The sequence below is a fragment of the Nicotiana sylvestris genome, chromosome 4 (genome assembly GCF_000393655.2).
Source record: "Nicotiana sylvestris chromosome 4, ASM39365v2, whole genome shotgun sequence".
In the NCBI taxonomy this organism is placed as follows: Eukaryota; Viridiplantae; Streptophyta; class Magnoliopsida; order Solanales; family Solanaceae; genus Nicotiana; species Nicotiana sylvestris.
Window position 1 is genome coordinate 16055383 of NC_091060.1, and position 22875 is coordinate 16078257.

Below are 22875 nucleotides of genomic sequence, written 5' to 3' on the forward strand. Positions count from 1 at the left end.
TACCAAAATCCTGAAATTCTCCCAAACCGGGTCCCCGGGACCATGTCTCGGAATCTGACAAAAATCACAAAACTAGAAACTCCCTTCACTCACGAGTCTATACATACCAAATTCATCAAAATCTGACCTCAAATGGTCCCTCAAATCCCCAAATCAAACTCTCCAATTTCAAGCCCTAATCCCCTTAATTTCATCCCTAATTTCATGCTTAAACAATTGAGAATTACCATAACCATAAGTATTAAGCTCAAATAACCTACCTCAATGAGTATCCCCTTGATTCCCTCTTCAAAATCCTCCAAAATCTCAAAAATCCAAATGAAAGTGGTGAAGAACGACCAAAATTCACGAAGGGTCCAATTTATACCTTCTGCCCAGGCATTTCCGCACCTATGGCCCTTTTCTCGCACATGCGCAACCGCTTCTATGGTCCAATCAACCGCACCTACGGTTTTCATTAAACGCACAGGACCGCATCTGCGCCCCAGGCACCGCACCTGCTGTCCCGCAGATGCGTCCAACTCACTGCATCTGCGGTTCTTCTCCTGGACCTCAAGCTTCGCATCTGCAGCTTCCCCACCACATCTGTGACCTCGCACCTGCGGTCCCCAATACGCAGGTGCGGAAACATCAAAAGTAGCAGCTTCAGCTGCACAATCTAAATTCCAACTCTTCCGTTAACCATCCGAATTCATCCCGAGGCCCTCGGGACCTCAACCAAAAATACCAACAAATCACATATCACCATTCAAACTTATTCAAACCTTTGGAACGCTCAAAACAACATCAAAACACCAAATCACCCTCGGATTCAAGCCTAAGAACTTCCAAACTTCAGAATTCCGCAAACGATGCCGAAACCTATCAAACCTCATCCGGATGACCTGAAATTTTGCACTCATGTCACAAATGACACTACGGACCTACTCAAATTTCCGGAATTCCATTCCGACCCCGATATCAAGATTTCCACTGTCGACCGAAAAATACCAAATTTCCAATTTCGCCAATTCAAGCCTAACTCTACCACAGACCTCCAAATTACATTCCGAACACGCTCCTAAGTCCAAAATCACCTAACGGAGCTACCCAAACCATCAGAATTCACATCCGAGACCTCCTACACATAAGTCAACATTCAGTTGACTTTTCCAACTTAAGCTTATAAATAAGAGACTAAGTGTCTCATTCCACTCCAAGACCACTACGAACCCAAACCAACCAACACGATACTTTGAATTACAACGAAGAACACATAAAGAAGCAGAAATGTGGAAAACAGGGCTATAATTCATGAAACAACCGGTCGGATCGTGACAAAGTGTTCTATCATAATTTCAGGCCAACTAGTAAGAGTAGAGAAAATTAACGGCACATAAGAAACAATCCTCACGATTTGCACAAGGTAAAACTCACACAAGTTAGGCACGTCACTACACAAATATCAACAACAATAGTGCCCCCGAGCCATCACAAGTCATCATAAATCAATCCCCGACATAGCCTACCTTGTCTCGCCACATGCGCAATAATAAAGTAAACGTCTGCCTTGTCTCACCACACACGCATAGTAACGTTCCCACCTTGTCTCACCACATGCACAAACACATAGATATAGCCTGCCTTGTCACGCCGCATGTGTATAATAGTAACAATAGCACGGCAGAAACCTCGTGCAAACACCCAAACAAAATCTTCCAACAATATCACGTGCCAAAAACACAACAACACAATAGAATGGCCTTTACAACATGTGCCTATATTCCACAACATTTCCACTAAACATTTTCAATACCACAACCACGCATAGCCATCGGCTCAACAAATTGAGTACCACATCAACAACCACAACAATACACGAAAATACAACAAGTAAATCAACCTAAGAGCTTTAGAACATAAAGAAGCGGTAGAACGAGCTCACAAAGAATAAACAAAATAGAGAATACTAGTCTCAATAAGAATAGCTCAACAAGGGAGAAATAATACATAACAAATGATTCCATAAAAGTACAATTCAACAACAAGGGAGGTAACATAAGTCAATAATCCCAAATAAGGATAAGTCAACTATGATAAAGGATAACTAGACTTCATTTGGGGTTGAGCAATTACGAAAATGATACAACAAATTCAGTTAAGGATAAGCAACGGAAAAATCATAAACCTCAATTAAGGATAGATAATTACAAAAGAAATAATGATAATTTCAATTAAGGATGAACAATTAGGGAACGATATCATGGCAGTTGAAGAGGCAATAACTTCAGTTAAGGCACACAGGGGTCGAATAGGTAATAAGAGTGGAACATGAAGCAATTAATTCTAATTAAGATATGTAGAGGTAAAACTAGCAAATGGGGCATTTAGCATAACAAAACAACTTCATATCAAATGAACATAAGGATCCAAGAACTCTAAAAGGTTAACTTTCTGCAAATAAGCCCGAGCATGTACTCGTCACCTCGCGTACACTGACTTCACATGGCACAATTAGCATTAAAGATTCAAATCCTAAGGGGTAGTTCCCCCACAAAAAGTTAAGCAAGATACTTACCTCAAAGAAGCTAGATTGATACTCTAAAATGGTCCTCTCAAGTGAAACAACCTCCGAACGGCTCAAATCTAGCCAAAATAACTTCAAATCATAAATAAAACTCATAAGAAACAATTCCGGATAATATAGCTTCAAGCTTTAACAAAAACTAAAAAGTGTTCCAAAAGTCAATCCTCGGGCCCGCACCTCGGAACCCGATAAAATTCACGAAATCCGAACACTCATTCTGATACGAGTTCAACTATACCAAAATTATCAAATTCCGATACCAATTCGTCCCTCAAATCATCATTTTACATTTTGAAAGGTTTCTTCAAAAATCCCAATTTTTCCTCAACTCAAATCACTAACTATGAGATAAAAAATAAAGATAGAATCATGGAATATAATAAATTTCGGGTGAAAAACAATTACTCAATGATTTTCTTGAAAAACCCACGAAGAATCGCTCAAAACCGAGCTCTACAACTCCACAATGATAAAAATGGCTAACCCTCGAAATAGAGTACTTGTATATTCTGCCCAGGTATTTACACAACGCGATCACAGAAGAAGAACTGCGATCGCGAAGAAGGAAAGGTCCATTGCCAAAATTTGTACTACGCGATCGCGAATAGGTACATACGATCGCGAAGAAGGAAAGCATGGATTCCCCAAGAAGTGTATTACGCGATCGCAAAACAGAGAATGTGATCGCGAAAAGGGACCAGCTGCTGAGCTATTTTACACAAACGCGGATTGGTAAACGCGAACACATTGAAGGGGGATACACACTTACGCAATCGCGGGCAGTCGCATACGAACGCGAAGAACAAATATTCCTTCCTCCAAAATTACACTACGCAAATGTGGAGGAATTGACGCGAACTTGATTAAGAAAAACCAGATAGCTACAAAATAGCAGTCCAACGACATAGAGAAATGGCTCGTAGCCCATCTGAAACACACCCGAGGGCCCCAGGATCTCGTCGAAACATGCCAACAAGTTTCATAACCTAACACGGACCTGCTAGAGGTCTCAAATCATATCAAACAATGTTGAAACTACGAATCGCACCAAGAATCGAACTTGTGAACCTTCAAATCTTTCAACTTCTAAAACTCGTGCCGAAACATAACAAATCAACCCGGAATGACGTCAAATTTTGCATACAAGTCCCAAATGACATAACGGGGCTAATCCAACTCTCAGAATCGCATTCCGACCCCCATATCTTTAAAGTCAACTCTCGGTCAAACCTCCCAACCTTCTAAAACTTCAATTTTTTAATTTTCACTGAAATGCTTCAAATTACCCTACGGACCTCCAAATCCAAATCCGGACGCACGCCTAAGTCAAAAATCACCAAATGAATCTATTGGAACCATCAAAATCTCATTCCGGAGTCATTTACCGGCCGGGTCATTTCAGTAAGGCACTCACATAATGTAGTGTCATCTAAGTTATTTACACTTAGATGCTCTAGTGTATGGCACGCTCGAATGTTTTATTCTCGATCACCTGATTAGTAGTTTGCTCGGATACTTGATCAATGGATCAATTAAAAATTCAATTATATTCGATTAACCTAGGATATGTTTTTTATCACTTTATTTAACCTAGAACATGCATCATTCTTGGCTTTAGCTGGCAAGACATTTAGGCATAATGGCGGCCTCAGTAAATTAAATATTGAGTTTTAATGTATGAGCGATCGAGTCTAAGTATCGACATCCAACACGCTAGAACACATTTAAAAACAAAATATATAGTGCTATAAGATGTAGTGCTATATTAAAACTTAAGTTGTAGCAACAACAATATATACTTGATCAAAATCCCACGATAGAGGTGTGTGTGTGTGTCTTATATATATATATATATATATATATATATATATTATAGCTTAGAATATATAATATAATATTATAATTTAGGATGTTAAATATATGTAGATTGTAAATAACAATAATATATAAAAGGCTGACCATGTTTGACCACTAATACCAACCGACAATGGTCAGTAATTTCATTATTTTTTTAAAATTAATTTTGTTATGGAAAAAAATAACAGACAGTAGGCGGGAAAAAGTAAATTAAAAATATCGATCGATATCGGTCGGCATTTTGGAATTTTTTTTAAACGACGCAAGTAAGTCTGACCAAGGATTGGTCAAAGATTGACTAGTTTTCCGACTGACGTCGGCCAGTATCTTCAAACAAGTCAGCAAAGGTAATTTTTGGATATTTTGGGACCCAAAATTACCGACCAATGTTGGTCGGTAACAACATTTTGAATTGTTCCTTTGACTTTTACGACCGATAATTCCAATTTCCGATCGATTTCAGTCATTTTTTCTTCCGACCGACTTCAATCGGTATGCTTTGGACGGTTCAACTTCGGTTGGTATGATTTGGACGGTTTTTCGCCAATTTCTAGTAGTGTAATAGTGTGAGATCTTCTGAGATTTCCCTGAATTTGTTTCAAAAAACGAATAGTTTAATTCAAAAGTACAGAAAACTGAGAGAAAAATCTCCAGTATATACTAGAGGTGTACATAGGCCGGATTGGTTCCGATTTTTCAATTACCAAACAAAACCAATTGTCTCAAATTTTTAAATCTATTAACCAAACCAAACCAACAAAAGTAGGGTTTTCAATCGCGGTTTTTCTCGGATTTTTCAATTTTTTTCGGACAAAATCTTCATAGCATAAAATTTATAATTTTTGCTCTAATATTTCTTAGGTCCTAGTAGGAGTAAAACTATATAAGATATTACCCAATAAAATAATATAAGATGAGTCATGATTATACTAAAATACTCAACAAATCGCATAAGATAAATATTGCTAATTAATAAGCCGTAATAAACATAAACATAATCTAAAAGTATTAAGTCATGTTAAAATAAGTACGACTAATAAGTACTAAGTATTAATTACATGACTAAATAATATTAAAAGTAAGTTATGCATTTTCACTATCTAAGCCAAAGCAAAACTAAAAAAATAAATATCCAATACTATTGTCATTCCTAGTATTGAATTGAATGTTTTTTACTAGCATTAATATTGATTTGATTTTGCTTTGGACTTTATTTGAGTTACTAACTTTTATGCGTTATAAAATATATTTGACCATTCAAAAATTCTAAGTCCAAACTTGAAATAATACATTAAAAGAGAGAACTATTAAAGAGTTTAAAAAATATTTATAAATTACATTACAATAATTATTTTTATGTATAAAATATTTTTAAAACTTATATACATGTAATGTCGGGTTGAATTGGTTTCGATTTGACTTTTTTTAGTTAAAACCAAACCAAACCAATTATGGTCGGGTTTTTTTTGTAACATCATACCAAATCAAACTAAACCATAGTCGGGGTTTTTTCTTGGTTTAACTCGGATTATCGGTTTGGTGCGGTTTGTCCGTTTCCTTTGTACACCCCTAGTATATACTTTAACTGATAATACTGTATGTAGCATTAGTAGCCTGATAAGCTAAACGGAAAAGGGCAATCTTGCCCATAAACTATTTGAAATAGCACAATGTTGTCATCTATTTCATTTTTTCACCCAAAATTGTAGCTCACTTTTGCCTCTCCCCACTAACACCATGTCATATAATAAAGGGTCAATTTTGTCCTTTTACTATTCGAAATAGAATAATTTTTGTCTCTCATTTCGCATTCCTCAATTTGAACCAGACATGAAAGTCATGTTTAGACTAAAATGTGCTCATGTTGTGTATGATTGCAACTACTTGCAAGAAACAAAAATAAAATCTAAATGAATGCTTGTGTTTCCATAAAGTTTTCTTTGAGCAAAATCTTTTTATTCTTTGGACAGGGATTGGGGATGCTATGGTATGGGTCTCGCGGGCTAAGTATTAATGTTGTTTGGGGCGCTGGCGTTGTTAACTCTTGGTAAAGCTGGGCGAGATGTCATTTTGAAAGCATTTCTAGCTGATCAACTATGGAGATCTAACGAAGAAACAAACGAAGAGAATGAAAAACTTATAGAGACACGTCGAAAAATTATTTGGAGAGTTTGTTGGATTTTGGGTATAATTATAGCAACTGTAGGCTCTCAAATACAGAGTGGGAGGTGCTTGCAAAGATATGTACAATCGCAATGGTAGCAGGATTTTCTCTATTCTTTTTAGGCATCCCATTTTATGAACGCAAGAAACCTTCTCCTAGCCCCATTCTTGATTGTTTCAAGGTTGTTAAAGCGGCACTATCAAAGATTCATCTTGATTACCCAGTTTCTCCAAGTCAGTTGTTCAGGAATAACACAAGTGACACAGAGATTCTTCCTAATATTGCACTCCTCAGGTCCCATATATGCCTACTCTCCCTATCTGCTACTTTAATCCCTGAATTCCCTCCGTTAAAAAATTAAATTTTTTTATTTGCTTTATAAGATACTATTCAAGTAGAAATAGTACTCCCTCCGGTCCAAAATAAGTAATTTTCTGGTTGTTTTCACACATATTAAGGAATTCACCTTTTAACATTAATTAGCAATGAAATTGACCATATTAACATTTACTATCTCTTCACATAAACACTCCTAACACATACTCCAACATTAATTACTCTAAGGGCAATGTAGGAAAAAAATAATTAATTCATTCTTGAAATCTGGAAAAATCACTTATTTTGGACCACAAAAAAAAAGCTAAAAAATCACTTATTTTGGACCGGAGGGAGTATTAGAAGCATATACCAATAGTGTTTTAAAATTTTATAGCCACACAAATGTTGTGGAATGTTTAGATTATGTTATAAATCAATAAAAGAAGAAAAAGAGTATAAGTATTGCAGAGAAATGTAGAGAGAATTTTTATTGATTTAGGATGAATAGAACCCTCTATTTATAGGGGAAAAAGTGACCAAGCCACAATCTAAAATCTCTTTAAAAGGTAGACATTCACCAAAAATAAAATACTATTTATAATAGATTACAAGTTTTAAAAGTATTCATTTTTTTCTTTTTTAAACTTTGTCACCAGTCAAACAAATGAAACAGAAAGAGTAGTTAATTTAAGTCTCACACTAAACAGTACCTAAGCTAACCACATATTATCTAAATTGCAGATGGTTAGACAAAGCTGCCATTTTGGAACCATCGCCTCTAGTATCAATAGAGCAAGCTGAAAATGCAGGCAGACTTGTTGAGGTAGCAAAAGTTAAGGATGTGAAGCGCTTGATGAGTATGTTTCCTCTTTGGTCAACTTTCTTTGTATACAGTCTCGTAGGAGCTACAGCGAATACTTTCTTTTACGAACAAGCTAATGTCATGGATGACCATCTTGGAAAGAAATCTCATGTCCCACTAGTAATATTTGTTATTATCAAAACCTTCACAAGTTTCGTTGTATCACACATATGTGAATTGCTCAAGAGCGCCGTAGGAAGTACACGACGTCCTCCACTATGCAGAACTACATTTGGAATGTTATGCTCTTTTCTTTGTTGCCTAGTTGCTTGGCGGGTCGAAAAATACAGACATGATGATATGGAGATAAGGGTGGACGAGGATAATGTAGAGTTTAACGTTAATGAAATGAGTGTTTTTTGATTAATACCTCAGTTCGTCTTGGTTGGCCTCATGGATGGACTTTCATCGAGTGGGCTCCAAGATATCTTTGAAACTCAAGTTTGTGAGTCAATGAAAGGGCATGAACCAGAGTTCAGCGAATTCTTCACTGGCATTGGCAAATTCGTCAGTGTGATCTTCATCCTTATTTTTAGATCTTGGTTTGAGGAAGACGTGAACACAAGTCGCTTGGACAAGTACTATGCTATCTTAATGATTCCTGCCTTCCTTAACTTTCTTTTCTGTTGGTTTCTATGCTGTTGGTATTTGAGACAGCCATATTTTGACAGCGATAACAATGATGCTGCTCAAGAATTAGAAGATGGTATTGTAGAAGTCTTGACAAATGAGAACACTGACTTTGACATTGCTCAAGAATTAGAAGATGCTGTCATAGAAGTCTTGACAAAAGAGAACACTGACTTTGACATTGCTCAAGAATTAGAAGATGCTGTCATGGAAGTCTTGACAAAGGAGAATTCTGGCTTTGACATTGGTCAAGAATTAGAAGACGGTATCATAGAAATCTTGACAAGTGAGAATTCTAGCTTGACTCCATCTACCAATAATTGATATGTTACAAAACACGAGCTAAAGTCAAAGAGCTAGCCCATGGGTCACTAAAACTTCAATTTGGATCTTTGAAACAAACACTTGTTCTAAATGTTCACCCATTTTGTGGAATGATTTGTAGTTTAGTTTCTCAAATTTTAATGAGGATCTATGTATGTAATACCTCAACTGACGAGCATATTTGAACTATGATTTTTGAATATGTTATGAATTTGTTAATATGGAATTTGAAAGAAACTACAGAACAAACTCTCATAAACAAATGAGATACAACAGCTCCAGTATTCAAAAGAATTGTGCATTTTTAAACTCTTTACTACATTCGACTGTACTCTTAGAGTTCTTCTTCATGAGCATTTTCGACGTTAGGCTCCTTAGTTGATGCTTCTACTTGTGTGTGTTTCGATTCCTCTAACTGCAATAGAAGATAACACCAAGTTTGTTCCATAATGAAGAAAACACTGAATTTTTGTGAGGTATTACCACACATTATCAGACTTCAACTTGATAATGGCATTACTGTCTTCATAACCAAAACAATAAATAGACACAGGGAGGGTAACTAATTGATATGAAAGATATTCAATTGGCCACACAAGGATTACCAGAAGGAAAAAAAGAAGAGAGAGGGAAGAATAACGGAAAAGAAAAAGCTGCCACAACAAAAACAATCATCTGCACAGCTTAAGAAACTACAGTGAACTAGGTTGGTCATACCTCCCTGCATTTTTCTTGGTGCTCTTTTAGAAGTTCATCATATCTGATTTGCAAATCTGATAACTCAGCTTGTAGCTTTTCATATTCGGACACCGTTGGACCACCTAACTTTTGCTGGACAAATCTGAGAGATCAGAAACCAAATGATTATTTCATATAAGTTCTCTAAAGAGAAGGATCAAAAAAGAATAATCAGCACAACCATGAGATGACACGAACAAATTTAAGCAAAAGCTTTGAGCCTTTTCACATGCATGTGTTATTTTGAGATGAAACCATGATGTGATAAGCTTTTCAACCAACCCCACCATTATAGTCACAAGCGATGTTGTTAATCATCTATAGAATGAGTTTGGTGGTTTCTAAAGAATACTTACTCAAGAGCAGAAGAAGGTTTGTCATTCTGTTCGTACAGTGCGACAAGGACTAGAATGACAGGAAAACACACAAAATGAGATGAACTGTTTCAGAGAAAAATTAACCAAAAAAGAATGATGACTATCGACACTAATTTAGGAAGTAAGACAGAACCTTTGGTTAGAGCGTCAAGAACTCCACTGGCCTCCAGATACTTTCTGAAAGCTTCTTTCTTTGCTTCCTTTTCCTGCTCAATAATCCAAGTAGGTAAAATCAACACAGGAAAATGAGGCATCTGTAAGAGATAATGGCGCGAAGCAGAGAAGGTAACAGATAGCAAGGAAATTTAAGGATAGATAGCCAACAGATTTTTTTAAAATTACTTTAAGATGTTTAAATCACCGATATTCTAAATTGGCCTCATCCTCTTTTGGAGTTTTCTGCCATATCTGTGCATCTCGGGATCGGAGGTGAGGAGAGTGTCAAATTTACTAAAATTGATAAAATAAGTGGCTTAGAATAATCATGCTAGGATGTTAATTAAATTACATAATGGTGAACTTGAGTTTATTTAATATGAAAATCCTCTACAAATTGGATAGGCTATTGTTTTAGCCAAGGTCTCCTAAATTACACTAATTATATGATTTACACCAGATATTAGGTAATATTGAGGTTTGGTAGCAAATTGCAATCCTGTTCTCTCATTCTGTAAACAGAAAGATCCAGATATTAGGTAATATTGGCTAAAGGTCTGGAGACAAATTTCCACAAATAATAATAATGCCACCTCTCCTTTATATGGAGGATGGTTGCTTCCCAAAAGTACCAAAGAACAGCTACATAAATTAAAGCCATTACCTTGAAGACTTGTGAGGATTACGTTTGCAAACAAGCAACATAAAACAGAGAAACAGAAAAATTATAATGGAATTAGCCAGTTGAACTCTATCTCATTTAAACGGAGAAGGGTAGAAGGGCATGCCCATTATCTACTGAGATTTGAAGATAGAAACAGTCAATTTCTCGGTCATTAGAAAGAAAAGAAAAGAAACTATACCTCATTTAGTAAGCTAATATATACACAAGGAATATTTGGAAGTTTTTAACACAATCAGCTTGCATCATCAAGCTCCAAAACTAAGTATGACTCAGAAAACAGTCATATAAGGCCTTGACAATTTTTCTAGACAAAATATCACAGTATCAAAAAACATGCTTCTGTAATGAGCAAAGTGCCCTGTCAAACTCATACATTAGCCAATATTACTCCTTTTGACCTCCTTAGCTAACTAAACTGAAAAAAATTCTAATAATTTCTCCTTCAAAGTAACTTTCCCCCATATCTTGACTTATCAGTATCGATTAGCACATCCAATTGTTCTACCATCTTGAGTTTGAGGTGATGCTTTGAAAGTTAAGAGGAAAGTCAATGGAATCATTAAGAATATTTGGTAGGATGCCTAATGATTAAGTCGTAATAATTAGGGAACGCAAGAATTAGTGAATATTTTTTATAACGGTAGTGTCCAAACCACCTTGCATGGACCTCGTCTAAAACATCGGATGCTTGCAACCTCTCACCAGCATAGAGAACAAATCAGTCTGCTCACCAAGGTTTAAATAGATGGAAATAATTTACCTGGTGGCGCCTCCATCGGAATTCGAATCTTGATTTCTAAGGTTGTCAATCCAACTCTTTGACCGCTATGACACCCTCTTGGGGGAAAGAATTAGTTTACTTTCTTATTCATGTAGTTCAAAACTCCTACCTAAGTAACCCTCTTGTATGTTGTTAATCACCAATTCGAACAAGAATTTTCTCTTTTCTTCTCCTTCCACGGGGATTGATAACTGGAAGATGCAAACTAAAAAATTCTAGATTTAATTGGCAAAAATCAAAGAGTTTTCAGTACATTTACTGAACTGTTGATCTTCAGGCCATTTGCTCACTGGAGAATTCATATGCTAGCTTATGAGATGTATCAGTATATTTACAATGGCAAATTCAGCCTAATTCGGTTAACATTAACAAATGATGGGAACGCAATGCAGTTGCAAATTGGAAGCAAAATCTGAATAGGCTGCGTAAGTTCCTGCCCAGTATTCTTGATTCCGAATTACTGGTAATCATGAAGAGCAGTTTTTCTGTATCAAGCATCAGATGATCAGAGGATTCCAACTAAAATGCAATGTATATCATCTTTCTTGAAAAGAAAAATATATATGTATTGATTAACACAAATGCTCCTGTATCAGACTAGCAATGCAATCTTAGACCTCAAGTTGTGTATGCAAAAGTGCAACTAAACATGCAGCTGACTTCAATGAATAACCCGAATCCCAGAGTAGCAGCTGACTAGCGTTAAAACACTAATCAAACGTAAGAAAAACACCAAGCAAGGTGGAAAGAATGTGTAAATATGTTATGATGGATCTTACACGATTGGCACTCTGTGATCGTGCTATTGACAATCTGACATACAAACATAGGCAAATCTACCTTTTCAGCAACAAATGCAGCTCGAATAATATGTAGGGTTAAATTCATTAATTTCTGCTCCCATTGTTCCATAGGAGTTCTGGGTGCACTTCTGCACTCACTCCGCATAAACTACAGTGATGTAATTTCATCATTGGATCATTCCCTATCGCTTTATCAGAATGCCCTTGAAAATGGTCCCAATTGAGGCAACATTTCCATTTGTTGCCTAAAATCTATGTAGCTAGGACTCTTTAAAAATGTTGATGGGTGTGCGTCGGATCCCCCAAAAAATAGTACATTGTTGGAGGACCTGACCCAAGTGCGGCAACATATTTGGAGAGCCCGCAACATAGCCTAAAATCAATGACACTCATTTAACAATAAAAGTTTCTTTTTTGGTCTTGAATACAAATATGCACATTGACCATGAACAATAACACAAATTTAAGCAAGTGGGTGCAGAGTCTCATAGCACACGCTATTATGATGGATATTAATTTGGTACAAAAACATATATTCATCTGTCGGCTTTAAGTTCTATGCACTAACTGTGTAAAAAAGATTTACACAATCATGTCACATAAAAGGTAATTGCAGGTAACTCTAATAAAAAAAATCATTGATTGGTAACCAATAATAAATGATAACCAACCAACCTACTATAGCAGGTTAAATTACAGTGATGGTGTAAAAATTACTACACTGTTTGGCGTATATATGACTTAAATCCTTATCAAATTGAATCTTTTTTACACAATTAGGTCACTTAAAAGACTGCAGGTAACTCTAATTAATAAGCATTTGATCGATAACCTAGTATAAATGGTAAGTAACCTACTATAACTGGTTAAATTACATTGATGGGTAAAATTTGACTACATTGTCCGTGTATATAACTTAAATCCTTATAAGAAAACTAGAAAACTGAATCTTTATTACTTCCCAGTCAGGTAAAGAACTTCAGTATAGCTAACTGACTATTACTGTGAAAAAGAAGTAATTTTTATGAATTAAGAAGCAGAGATCGGAGGTAATTCTAAGTTTTAAATAACAATGTCATTTCTGAAAAGATTGAAGCTCACCATTTTCTATTTTTCTTCACTGGGATTTCAATTTCCAAGCTACTCCAATTGTGAAACTCGTTTTCCCCCTTTTTTTGGTAGAGAATTTAGATCAGGGGTGGTGTTTGAACCTTTTACTTTACAGGTTGGGGCCATTGATATCGAGTTATCTGAACCGGAGTGCCATGCTAATTTAAACCGAGCCGGGCGAATATTAGTGAATTGGGTTTTCCCGGTTTTAAACGAGGATATAATAAAAATGATAATTTTTTCTTTTCATGAATAGTGGAATAAAAGAAGGTATAAATAGGAAAATAGACATATTGTTATAAATATATTATATTATGGATGTTCATTTAGTACTACGTTGTAAATAAGGTTCCTAAAGAAGCTTGTCCATATGGGATCCGCCGTAAATATGTTTATCTATTTAGTACTCTATTGGAAATAAGCTTCCTGAAGAAGCTTATCACTTCGGTACCCGTTTATGGATAAACATTACCCTCGGTAGAAGATTATTCATACCGGGTATAATAAGCTTATCCTTTCGATACTCCGTTATAGATAAATATTATCCCCGGTAGAAGATTATCCATACCGTACAATGAGCTTATCCATTCAGTACTCCGTTATGGATAAATATTGCTCTCAGTAGAAGATTATCCATATCTGGTATAGTAGCAGCTCATAGTAGCAGCTTACACAGCAGTTTGCAGTAGCAGCTTCCTTTCTTCTATAAATAGAAGAGATTTCAGTTTATTATGTACATCAGTTTGAATTCGAATAATATATCAGTTTCTCTCTATACTTGTCTTTACTTTACGGTCGTTATTTTATAACACATTATCAACACGGGACTCTGACATCTCGAGCAAATATCTTGAAAGTATATGAGGTACGAACTTCCTTTTCCTAAATAATGTCAAATCTTTCTAAACTTGAATTTGTAGCCCTGGATATATCGGGCAAAAGCTACATATCTTGGGTGCTTGATGCTGAAATTCATCTTGATGCGATGGGTCTGGCAGACACCATCAAAGACAAAAATCAGACATAAAACCAAGACCGTGCCAAAGCAATGATATTCCTACGCTATCACCTTGATGAGGGCCTGAAAATGGAATATTTTACTGTTAAAGATCCAGTCATACTGTGGAATAATTTGAAAGATAGATATGACCACCTGAAGATGGTCGTTCTTCCACAGGCACGATATGATTGGACTCATCTAAGGCTACAAGATTTTAAATCTATCAGTGAGTATAATTCTGCTATGTTCAGAATTATTTCCCAATTGAAGTTATGTGGTGATAATATTACTGATCATGATATGTTGGAGAAAACTTTCACCACTTTTCATGCCTCGAATATGCTCCTGCAGCAGCAATATCGAGAGATGGGATTTAAAAAGTATTCTGAACTTATCTCACATCTTCTTATAGCAGAGCAACATAATGGGCTATTAATGAAAAATCATGAAAGCCGACCTATTGGTTCTTGTCCATTCCCTGAAGTGAATGAGACGAACTTCCACCAAGCTAAACGTGGAAGAGGTCGTGGCCCCAGTCGTGGTCATGGCCGTGGTCGGGGAAGAAACTCTAATCATGATAATAATAATAATGCACTAAAGAATCCTCCTCACCACCAGCAGTGGAAAATAAAGGAAAAAAAGCATGAAGCGGTGCAAGTACCAAATATAGAAAATGCATGCTACAGATGTGGAGGAAAAGGGCATTGGTCACGTACCTGTCGTACGCCAAAACACCTGGTTGAGCTTTATCAAGCCTCCCTGAAGAAGATAGAGAAAAATGTTGAAGCAAATTTTATTTTTGAAGATAATTTAGACTTCATGCATTTGGATGTAGCTGATTACTTTGCACTCCCAGAAGGAGAAACAAGTCATGTAATCGGTAGTGAATTTGTAGAAATATAAATATTTTAATTTTTGTTGTTTGTAATAGATAGTATGGTTATGTAATTATTGTACATAAATAAAAGTTATGCTTTGATAATGATGTTTACTATAATATATTTTATTTATGTCATTTTGAAGAATATGGATAATCCTCAAATTATGTTTGGATCAAAGACAAATCATGAAGATATTTGTGTTATTGATAGTGGAACAACTCATGCCATATTCAAGGATCAGAAATACTTTTCTTATTTGCATAAGGAAAAAGCAAATGTTTCAACAATTTCTGGTAATATAAGTTTGATTGAAGGCTCCGGAAGAGCCATAATATTTCTGTCTAAGGGAACAAAACTTATTATAGATAATGCATTGTTCTCCTCCAAGTCCCGAAGAAACTTGTTGAATTTTATAGATATCCGCCGAAATGGGTATCACGTTGAGATAATAGATGAAATGAATGTGGAATATCTTTGTATTACAAAAAAAATTTCTGGCCAGAAATGCATTGTAGAAAAGTTACCGACTTTATCTTCTGGCTTATACTATTCAAAAATTAGTACAATTGAAGCACACTCTATCGTAAACCAGAAGTTTACAAATTCAAATACTTTTGTGCTTTGGCATAGCCGTTTGGGCCATCCTGGATCAATAATGATGATATGAATTACTGAAAATTCAAGTGGACATCCATTAAAGAACCTGAAGATTCTTAAAAATGATGAATTTTCTTGTGATGCTTGTTATCAAGGTAAAATGATCACTAGACCATCACCAATAAAGGTTGGCACTGAATCCCCTGCCTTTTTAGAGCGTATACATGGGGATATATGTGAACCTATTCACTCACCAAGTGGGTTGTTTAGATATTTTATGGTCCTAATAGATGCATCTTCAAGATGGTCTCATGTGTGCCTACTATTATCTCGCAACCTAGCATTTGCAAAGCTATTAGCCCAAATATTCGATTAAGGGCACAATTCCCAGATTATCCTATAAAGGCTATTCGCCTTGATAATACTGGAGAATTCTCATCTCAAGCTTTTGATGATTATTGTCTATCAGTTGGGATAAAAGTTGAATATCCTGTAGCTTATGTTCATACTCAAAATGGCCTTGCAGAGTCATTTATTAAACGCCTGCAATTGATAGCAAGACCACTACTTATGAAAATAAAATTGCCCACTACTGCTTGGGGCCATGCTATCTTGCATGTAGCATCACTTATCTGTCTCAGACCGACACATTATAATAAATATTCTCCGTCACAATTAGTTTTTGATCATGAACCAAATATTTTCCATTTACGAATTTTCAGATGTGTTGTATATGTGCCAGTAGCACCACCACAACGCAGTAAGATGGGACCACAAAGAAGGATATGAATATATGTTGGGTTTGAATCACCCTCTATTATTCGCTATCTTGAACCATTGATAGGAGAAGATCATCCATTTACAGAATATAGCAAATCAAATGCCAGACGCATTTACTGATTTGAAAAGGATAACTAAGTCACATATCCCAGCAGAGAATGTGCCTATCCGAATTGATGTCCCAGTAGGACCATCTACTAGCATGAGAGCTAGTGAACCTAAAGCACGCCTGAAGCGTGGTAGGCCTTTGGGTTCTAAGGATCGAAATCCTCGAAAAAGAAAATCGACAAATGATCAAAACGATACTATGAAGGGATCCCCTGAAGAGACCCAAAATCTGATTAGTTCTGAGATTCCTGAAGAAATCAATGAACCTGAAGCTCATGTGAGTGAGGAACTTTTAATAAGTTCGAACGGTGATGGGATTAATTTAAATCGATTTGAAATAGTGGTGGATAATATTTTTGCATATAATGTTGCACTTAATATTATGCAAGATAGTGAGGATCTTGAACCTCGATCTGTCGAAGAATGTCGACAAAGATCTGATTGGCCAAAATGGCAAGAGGCAATTCAATCGGAATTGAAGTCACTTGCTAAAAGAGAGGTCTTTGGACCAGTAGTCCAAACACCTGCTGGTATAAAACCAGTTGGTCATAAATGGGTTTTTGTGCGAAAAAGGAATGATAAAAATGAAGTTGAAAGATACAAAGCTCGCCTTGTTGCACAAGGATTCTCACAACGACCTGGAGTCGATTTTGATGAAACATATTCACCTGTTATGGATGCCATAACATTTCGATATCTCATCAGTTTAGCACTACATGAAAAGCTTGAAATACATCTAATGGATGTAGTTACAGCTTATCTGTACGGTTCACTTGATAATGAAATTTATATGAAAATCCCTGAAGGATTTAAAATGCCTGAAGCAAAATCTCAGGAAATGTATTCAATCAGATTACAAAGATCTTTGTACGGTTTAAAGCAATCTGGGCGCATGTGGTATAATCGCCTTAGTGAATATTTGCTGAAAGAAGGTTACATAAATGATGTTATTTGTCCATGTATTTTTATAAAGAAAATGGCATCAGAATTTGTTATACTTGCTGTTTATGTTGATGACATAAATCTTGTTGGAACTCCAGAAGAGCTCCAAAAGGCAATTGAATATCTTAAGAAAGAATTTGAGATGAAAGATCTTGGAAAGACAAAACTTTGTCTTGGTCTGCAAATTGAACATTTAGCAGACGGGATCTTTATCCATCAATCTGCCTATACAGAAAGGGTCTTAAAACGCTTTTACATGGACAAAGCGCACCCATTGAGTACACCAATGGTTGTTCGATCACTTGAAGTGAATAAGGATTTGTTCCGACCTCCAGAAGAGGACGAGGAACTCCTTGGTCCCGAAGTACCCTATCTCAGTGCAATTGGTGCACTAATGTATCTTGCTAATGCTACAAGGCCTGACATAGCATTTTCTGTTAATTTACTAGCAAGATATAGTTCTTCTCCTACACGGAGACATTGGAACGGGATTAAGCATATATTGCGATATTTAAAGGGAACTCTTGATATGGGTTTGTTTTATGCTAACAAAGATAGTGCAGACCTTGTTGGTTATGCAGATGCAGGTTATTTATCTGATCCCCATAAAGCTCGATCTCAAACCGGCTACGTATTTACATATGGAGGTACTATCATATCATGGCGCTCCACAAAGCAATCTATTGTTGCTACTTCTTCAAATCACGCTGAGATAATAGCTATTCATGAAGCAAGTAGGGAATGCGTATGGTTGAGATCAATAATTCATTTTATTCGAGAAAAATGTGGTTTAGAATTTGAGAAAAGACCCACAAGTTTATACGAAGACAATGCTGCATGCATAACCCAATTAAAGGGAAGATTTATAAAAGGAGATGGAACGAAACATATTTCACCAAAATTATTCTACACACACGACCTTCAGAAAAATGATGACATTGATGTGCAACAAATCCGTTCAAGTGATAATCCAGTAGATTTATTCACTAAATCTTTGCCAACTTCAACTTTTGAGAAGATGGTATACAAGATTGGAATGCAGAGACTCAAATATTTGAAACAAGGTTTTCATCAGGGTGAGTAAAATACGCGATGCACTCTTTTTCCCTTACTAAAGTTTTTTCCCATGGGGTTTTCCTTATAAGGTTTTTAATGACGCACCTAGCAATGCGTATTACTAAATATGTGTATTCTTTTTCCTTTACTAGGATTTTTCCCAAGTGGTTTTTTCTTGTAAGGTTTTAATGAGGCGCATTATCTTTTAATGAACATTCAAGATGGAGTGTTATGAATATATTATATTATGAATGTTCATTTAGTACTCCGTTGTAAATAAGCTTCCTGAAGAAGCTTATCCATATGGGAATCCGCCGTAAATATGTTTATCTATTTAGTACTCTATTGGAAATAAGCTTCCTAAAGAAGCTTATCACTTCGGTACCCGGTTATGGATAAATATTATCCCAATAGAAGATTATTCATACCGGGTATAATAAACTTATCCTTTCGATACTCTGTTATGGATAAACATTATTTCCGGTAGAAGATTATCCATACCGGGTACAATGAGTTTATCCATTCAGTACTTCGTTATAGATAAATATTGCTCTCAGTAGAAGATTATCCATATCTGGTATAGTAGCAACTTACACAACATCTTGTAGTAGCAGCTTGCAGTACAACAGCTTCCTTTCTTCTATAAATAGAAAAGATTTCAGTTCATTATGTACATCAGTTTGAATTCGAATAATATATCGGTTTCTCTCTATACTTGTCTTTACTTTACATTCATTATTTTATAACACATACTCCCTTCGTTTTAATTTATGTGAACCTATTTCCTTTTTGGTTCGTGCAAAAAAGAATGACCCATTTCCTTATTTGAAAACAATTTACCTTTATGCATTATAGCCACACAAAATTTATGTGCCTCATTTACACTACAAGTTCAAAAGTTTTCTCTCTTTTCTTAAGCTCCGTGCCCAGTCAAATGAGTTCACATCAAGTGAAACGGAGGGAGTATCAATTTTGAAAAATGATTTTAGTGTGATTGATATAGATTTTAAGAGTGAAATATTGAAATTTCAACTCTGTATTTAAATTTGTATGATGAATTTAGAAATATTTGACTTCTTCTCAAATTCCAATATAACCAATATAAGTTCAAATTTTAAACTTTTTATTTTTAATAGTGATAATTATGTTTTAAGCAAATTTTTAGCTTATGGGATAGTTCTCGAAGTTGAAGTGACATTTTTACTTTTTCACTTTGGCATTGTAAGTACATGATATTTTTATAGAAACATTATAATTTATATGGTAAGACGGAAAAATTTATGAAATTCAACTACAAAAAGGTGGCAAAAATACTGAAAATATTTCATCAAAAACTTTGACACAAGTCAAATAATATTTACGATTTAAAATTCTCTCATTTTATTTTCAATTCCGTCAAGTGGCAAATCAATTGGTTAAGCATAACTTTTTTTTTATTAACGAGCATCTAGTATATTGGGAAAATGAAACTGTATAGCCTCTCTAAAAGTAATAGCCGGAAAATATATATACATTTTGTATGTTATATATAAAGCATATATAAATTTTATATATATTTTTAGGCTACCAAATATAAATAATTTTTGGCTCGGGCTAAAAGTGAAAAAAAACCCAAGTATATTGGATTCTGTATGAATAGAATAAATACATTAATTAAAGAAAATTATTGATAAAGTGGTCAACTAAGAGTCCGTTTGGATTAGCTGATTGTAAATAACTGATAAGCTTAAAGTGCTGGAAAACTTTTAAGTGCTGAAACTTATTTTTTATATAAGCATTTATATGTTTGGATAGACATGCTGAAACTACTAGTTGATGTGTTTGGTAGGAAAAAAATAGATAAGTAATTTTTTTGTTAAAATGACTAAAATATCCTTAAAGACTTTACAAAAGATTATAAATTAAAAAGTTTTTTTTGTAAAGAACAAAATGCACAACGAATATGGAATCAGAATAAAGTTAGAAAATTTTATTTTGGAAAAAATATTTTATGAATTAAAAAATATTATTAAGGATAAACTAATAAAAACCTTAGTCAAACTAAAAGTACTTATAAGCTAAAAGCTATGATTTTAGCTTATAAACACTTGGCTTATAATTACTTTGGATATTTACCAAACCCATAAGGGTCTGTTTGGAAAGCCACCAGGTAATTAGAATTGGTGTAATTACTAGGGTAGTACAGTTGTATAATTACGACGACATGTTTGTTTGTCATAGTATAATTACAATGTAATTACAAGTATACTGTTTGGTTGCACAAGTGTAATTACACAGTTAGATTAAATTTTAAATAAAATAATTATCAAAACTTAAAAGTTAATATAATAAATATATGCCTATAAAGTTTTATAAGTATAAATGATATTATATTTGGTATTTAAGATGTATATTTTTTCGTGTATATACATTAATTAGTAATCATATATTTATAACTAATATTATAAAAATAATATATATATATATATATATATATATATATATATATATATATTTCAAATTAATAATATTTTACTTTTGATACTTACAAAAACTAAAAATATATGTCTTGTATGAACATCATGGAATTCATGTTTGATAAAATAAATTAATATTTATAAATATAATGTCATAACATTATTCAAATATTTGACAAAACTCTATCAATTCTAACTAAAAAATGAATAACATGCAATCTGAACCAATACTACTAAAACAAGCAAATTAGAACCATAAATATAACACAATTTTAAAATTCAAAAAAATAGTTGTTTAGCATATGTCAAATTCCAACATAATAACAGTAAGTTCCACTATAACTTAAGATTAGAAAAAATAATAAGTTTATAACCACATTAAACAATGAAAATTCACTTTAATTGCATCACTCATTATATGTCAAGTTTGTTAATGACTCATTATTTATAATATTAGGAGGTGTAGTTTCAAAAAATAGAATAATAAAATAAATAAAAAATAAAATATAAGCAATTACATTGAATCACAAGAAGTAAAGGTAGAGAAATAAAAGATAAATAGTGTACAAAGAAAAATATATTTTAAAATTTCAAAAGAAATTAAAAAATTAAAATAATAGAAATAAAATTTATAAAGAAAATAAATTTTAAAAAAAGAAACTAAAAAGCAACCTTGTAATTAGACAGTGTAATTACTAGGGGTGTTCACGGTTCGATTTGGCCGGTTTTTGATTAAAACCAAAACCAAACCAATTTAATCGGTTTTTAAAATTTTAAAACCAAACCCAAACCAAATTACATACAAACCATCAGTTCGGTTGTTGTTGGTTTGGTTTGGTTTGGTTCGGTTCCTAGTAAGCTAATGATGAGTCGATAATAGTAAAATAACACTAGACAACAATCTGAAAATAATTTGCTAAATTTATGCTTTTTTATATATTTATTTCGGAACTGAAGGTTTATTTACCTGTTTATACGAAAAAATGAACAAAAAACAAACTAAACGTTTACTTTCTCAAGCTTTAGCTACTATAGTCTTGCTATTTGAGTTTGCTTTCTTTACTCACGTCATACATTTTTTTTTCTAACTCTTTTATTAGGAAAAAGTATGTGTGCAGGTTAGAGAATTAGATTCTATTAAGGAAAAGAAAATTGACCGATTCCTATTCTTTTGGGCTTAGGTAATCTTTTAAGATATAAGTAGGATAAATCAAAATTCAAAATAATAATTAAAATGCATAAAGTATTTACGAAAAGATATTATATCATATATCAATAATTATTAATATTTTTATATAATTAATCGGTTCGATTCGATTTTTTCGGTTTTTTATAATTGAACTAAAACCAAACCAAATATTATCGGTTTTTAAAATTTAAAACCAAAACCAATCCAAATCAAGAAAAATATCGGTTTACTTAATCGATCTGGTTCGATTTTCAGTTTGGATCGGTTTTCTGTCAAACCGTGAACAGCCCTAGTAATTACCACCAATTCTCACCTCCCCTTGAGAATTGGAGATTGTAATTACACCCAATTTCATGCTCCCATTTCATGATGACCAAGTAATTAGTTGGCCAAATAAATATATTAAATTATGTAATTATATTCAATTACAGCCAAATCCATTTCCAAGGTGGCTTTCCAAACTTGCTCTACATAAACTAAAAATTAAGTATAAGC

The 22875-nt window shown here is 34.2% G+C and overlaps 3 protein-coding genes across 4 annotated transcripts; 2 read left to right on the plus strand and 1 right to left on the minus strand.

Annotated features, from left to right (window-relative positions):
* Positions 1–6362: 6362 nt before the first annotated feature.
* Positions 6363–8808, plus strand: LOC104222360 (uncharacterized). 2 transcript variants are annotated; one of them, XM_009773606.2, is made up of 3 exons: positions 6363–6881; positions 7647–8345; positions 8439–8808. In XM_009773606.2, exons 2-3 carry the CDS (start codon positions 8161–8163, stop codon positions 8719–8721), a joined length of 468 nt encoding a protein of 155 aa, XP_009771908.1. In that variant the 5' UTR covers positions 6363–6881; positions 7647–8160; the 3' UTR covers positions 8722–8808. The 2 variants fall into 2 exon arrangements, with proteins under 2 accessions (XP_009771908.1, XP_009771903.1); XM_009773601.2 differs by having other exon boundaries at positions 7647–8808.
* LOC138868088 (protein NRT1/ PTR FAMILY 5.6-like) lies at positions 6679–8130 on the plus strand. The gene is made up of 2 exons (XM_070172573.1): positions 6679–6881; positions 7647–8130. Exons 1-2 carry the CDS (start codon positions 6679–6681, stop codon positions 8128–8130), a joined length of 687 nt encoding a protein of 228 aa, XP_070028674.1.
* A 91-nt stretch (positions 8809–8899) lies between the features above and the next one.
* LOC104222382 (uncharacterized) lies at positions 8900–13491 on the minus strand. The gene is made up of 5 exons (XM_009773618.2): positions 13363–13491; positions 9970–10042; positions 9816–9864; positions 9439–9562; positions 8900–9136 (listed from the first exon to the last, which is right to left on the minus strand). The coding sequence occupies exons 1-5, from the start codon at positions 13363–13365 to the stop codon at positions 9056–9058; spliced, it is 330 nt and encodes a 109-aa protein (XP_009771920.1). The 5' UTR covers positions 13366–13491; the 3' UTR covers positions 8900–9055.
* Between the last annotated feature and the right edge of the window lie 9384 nt (positions 13492–22875).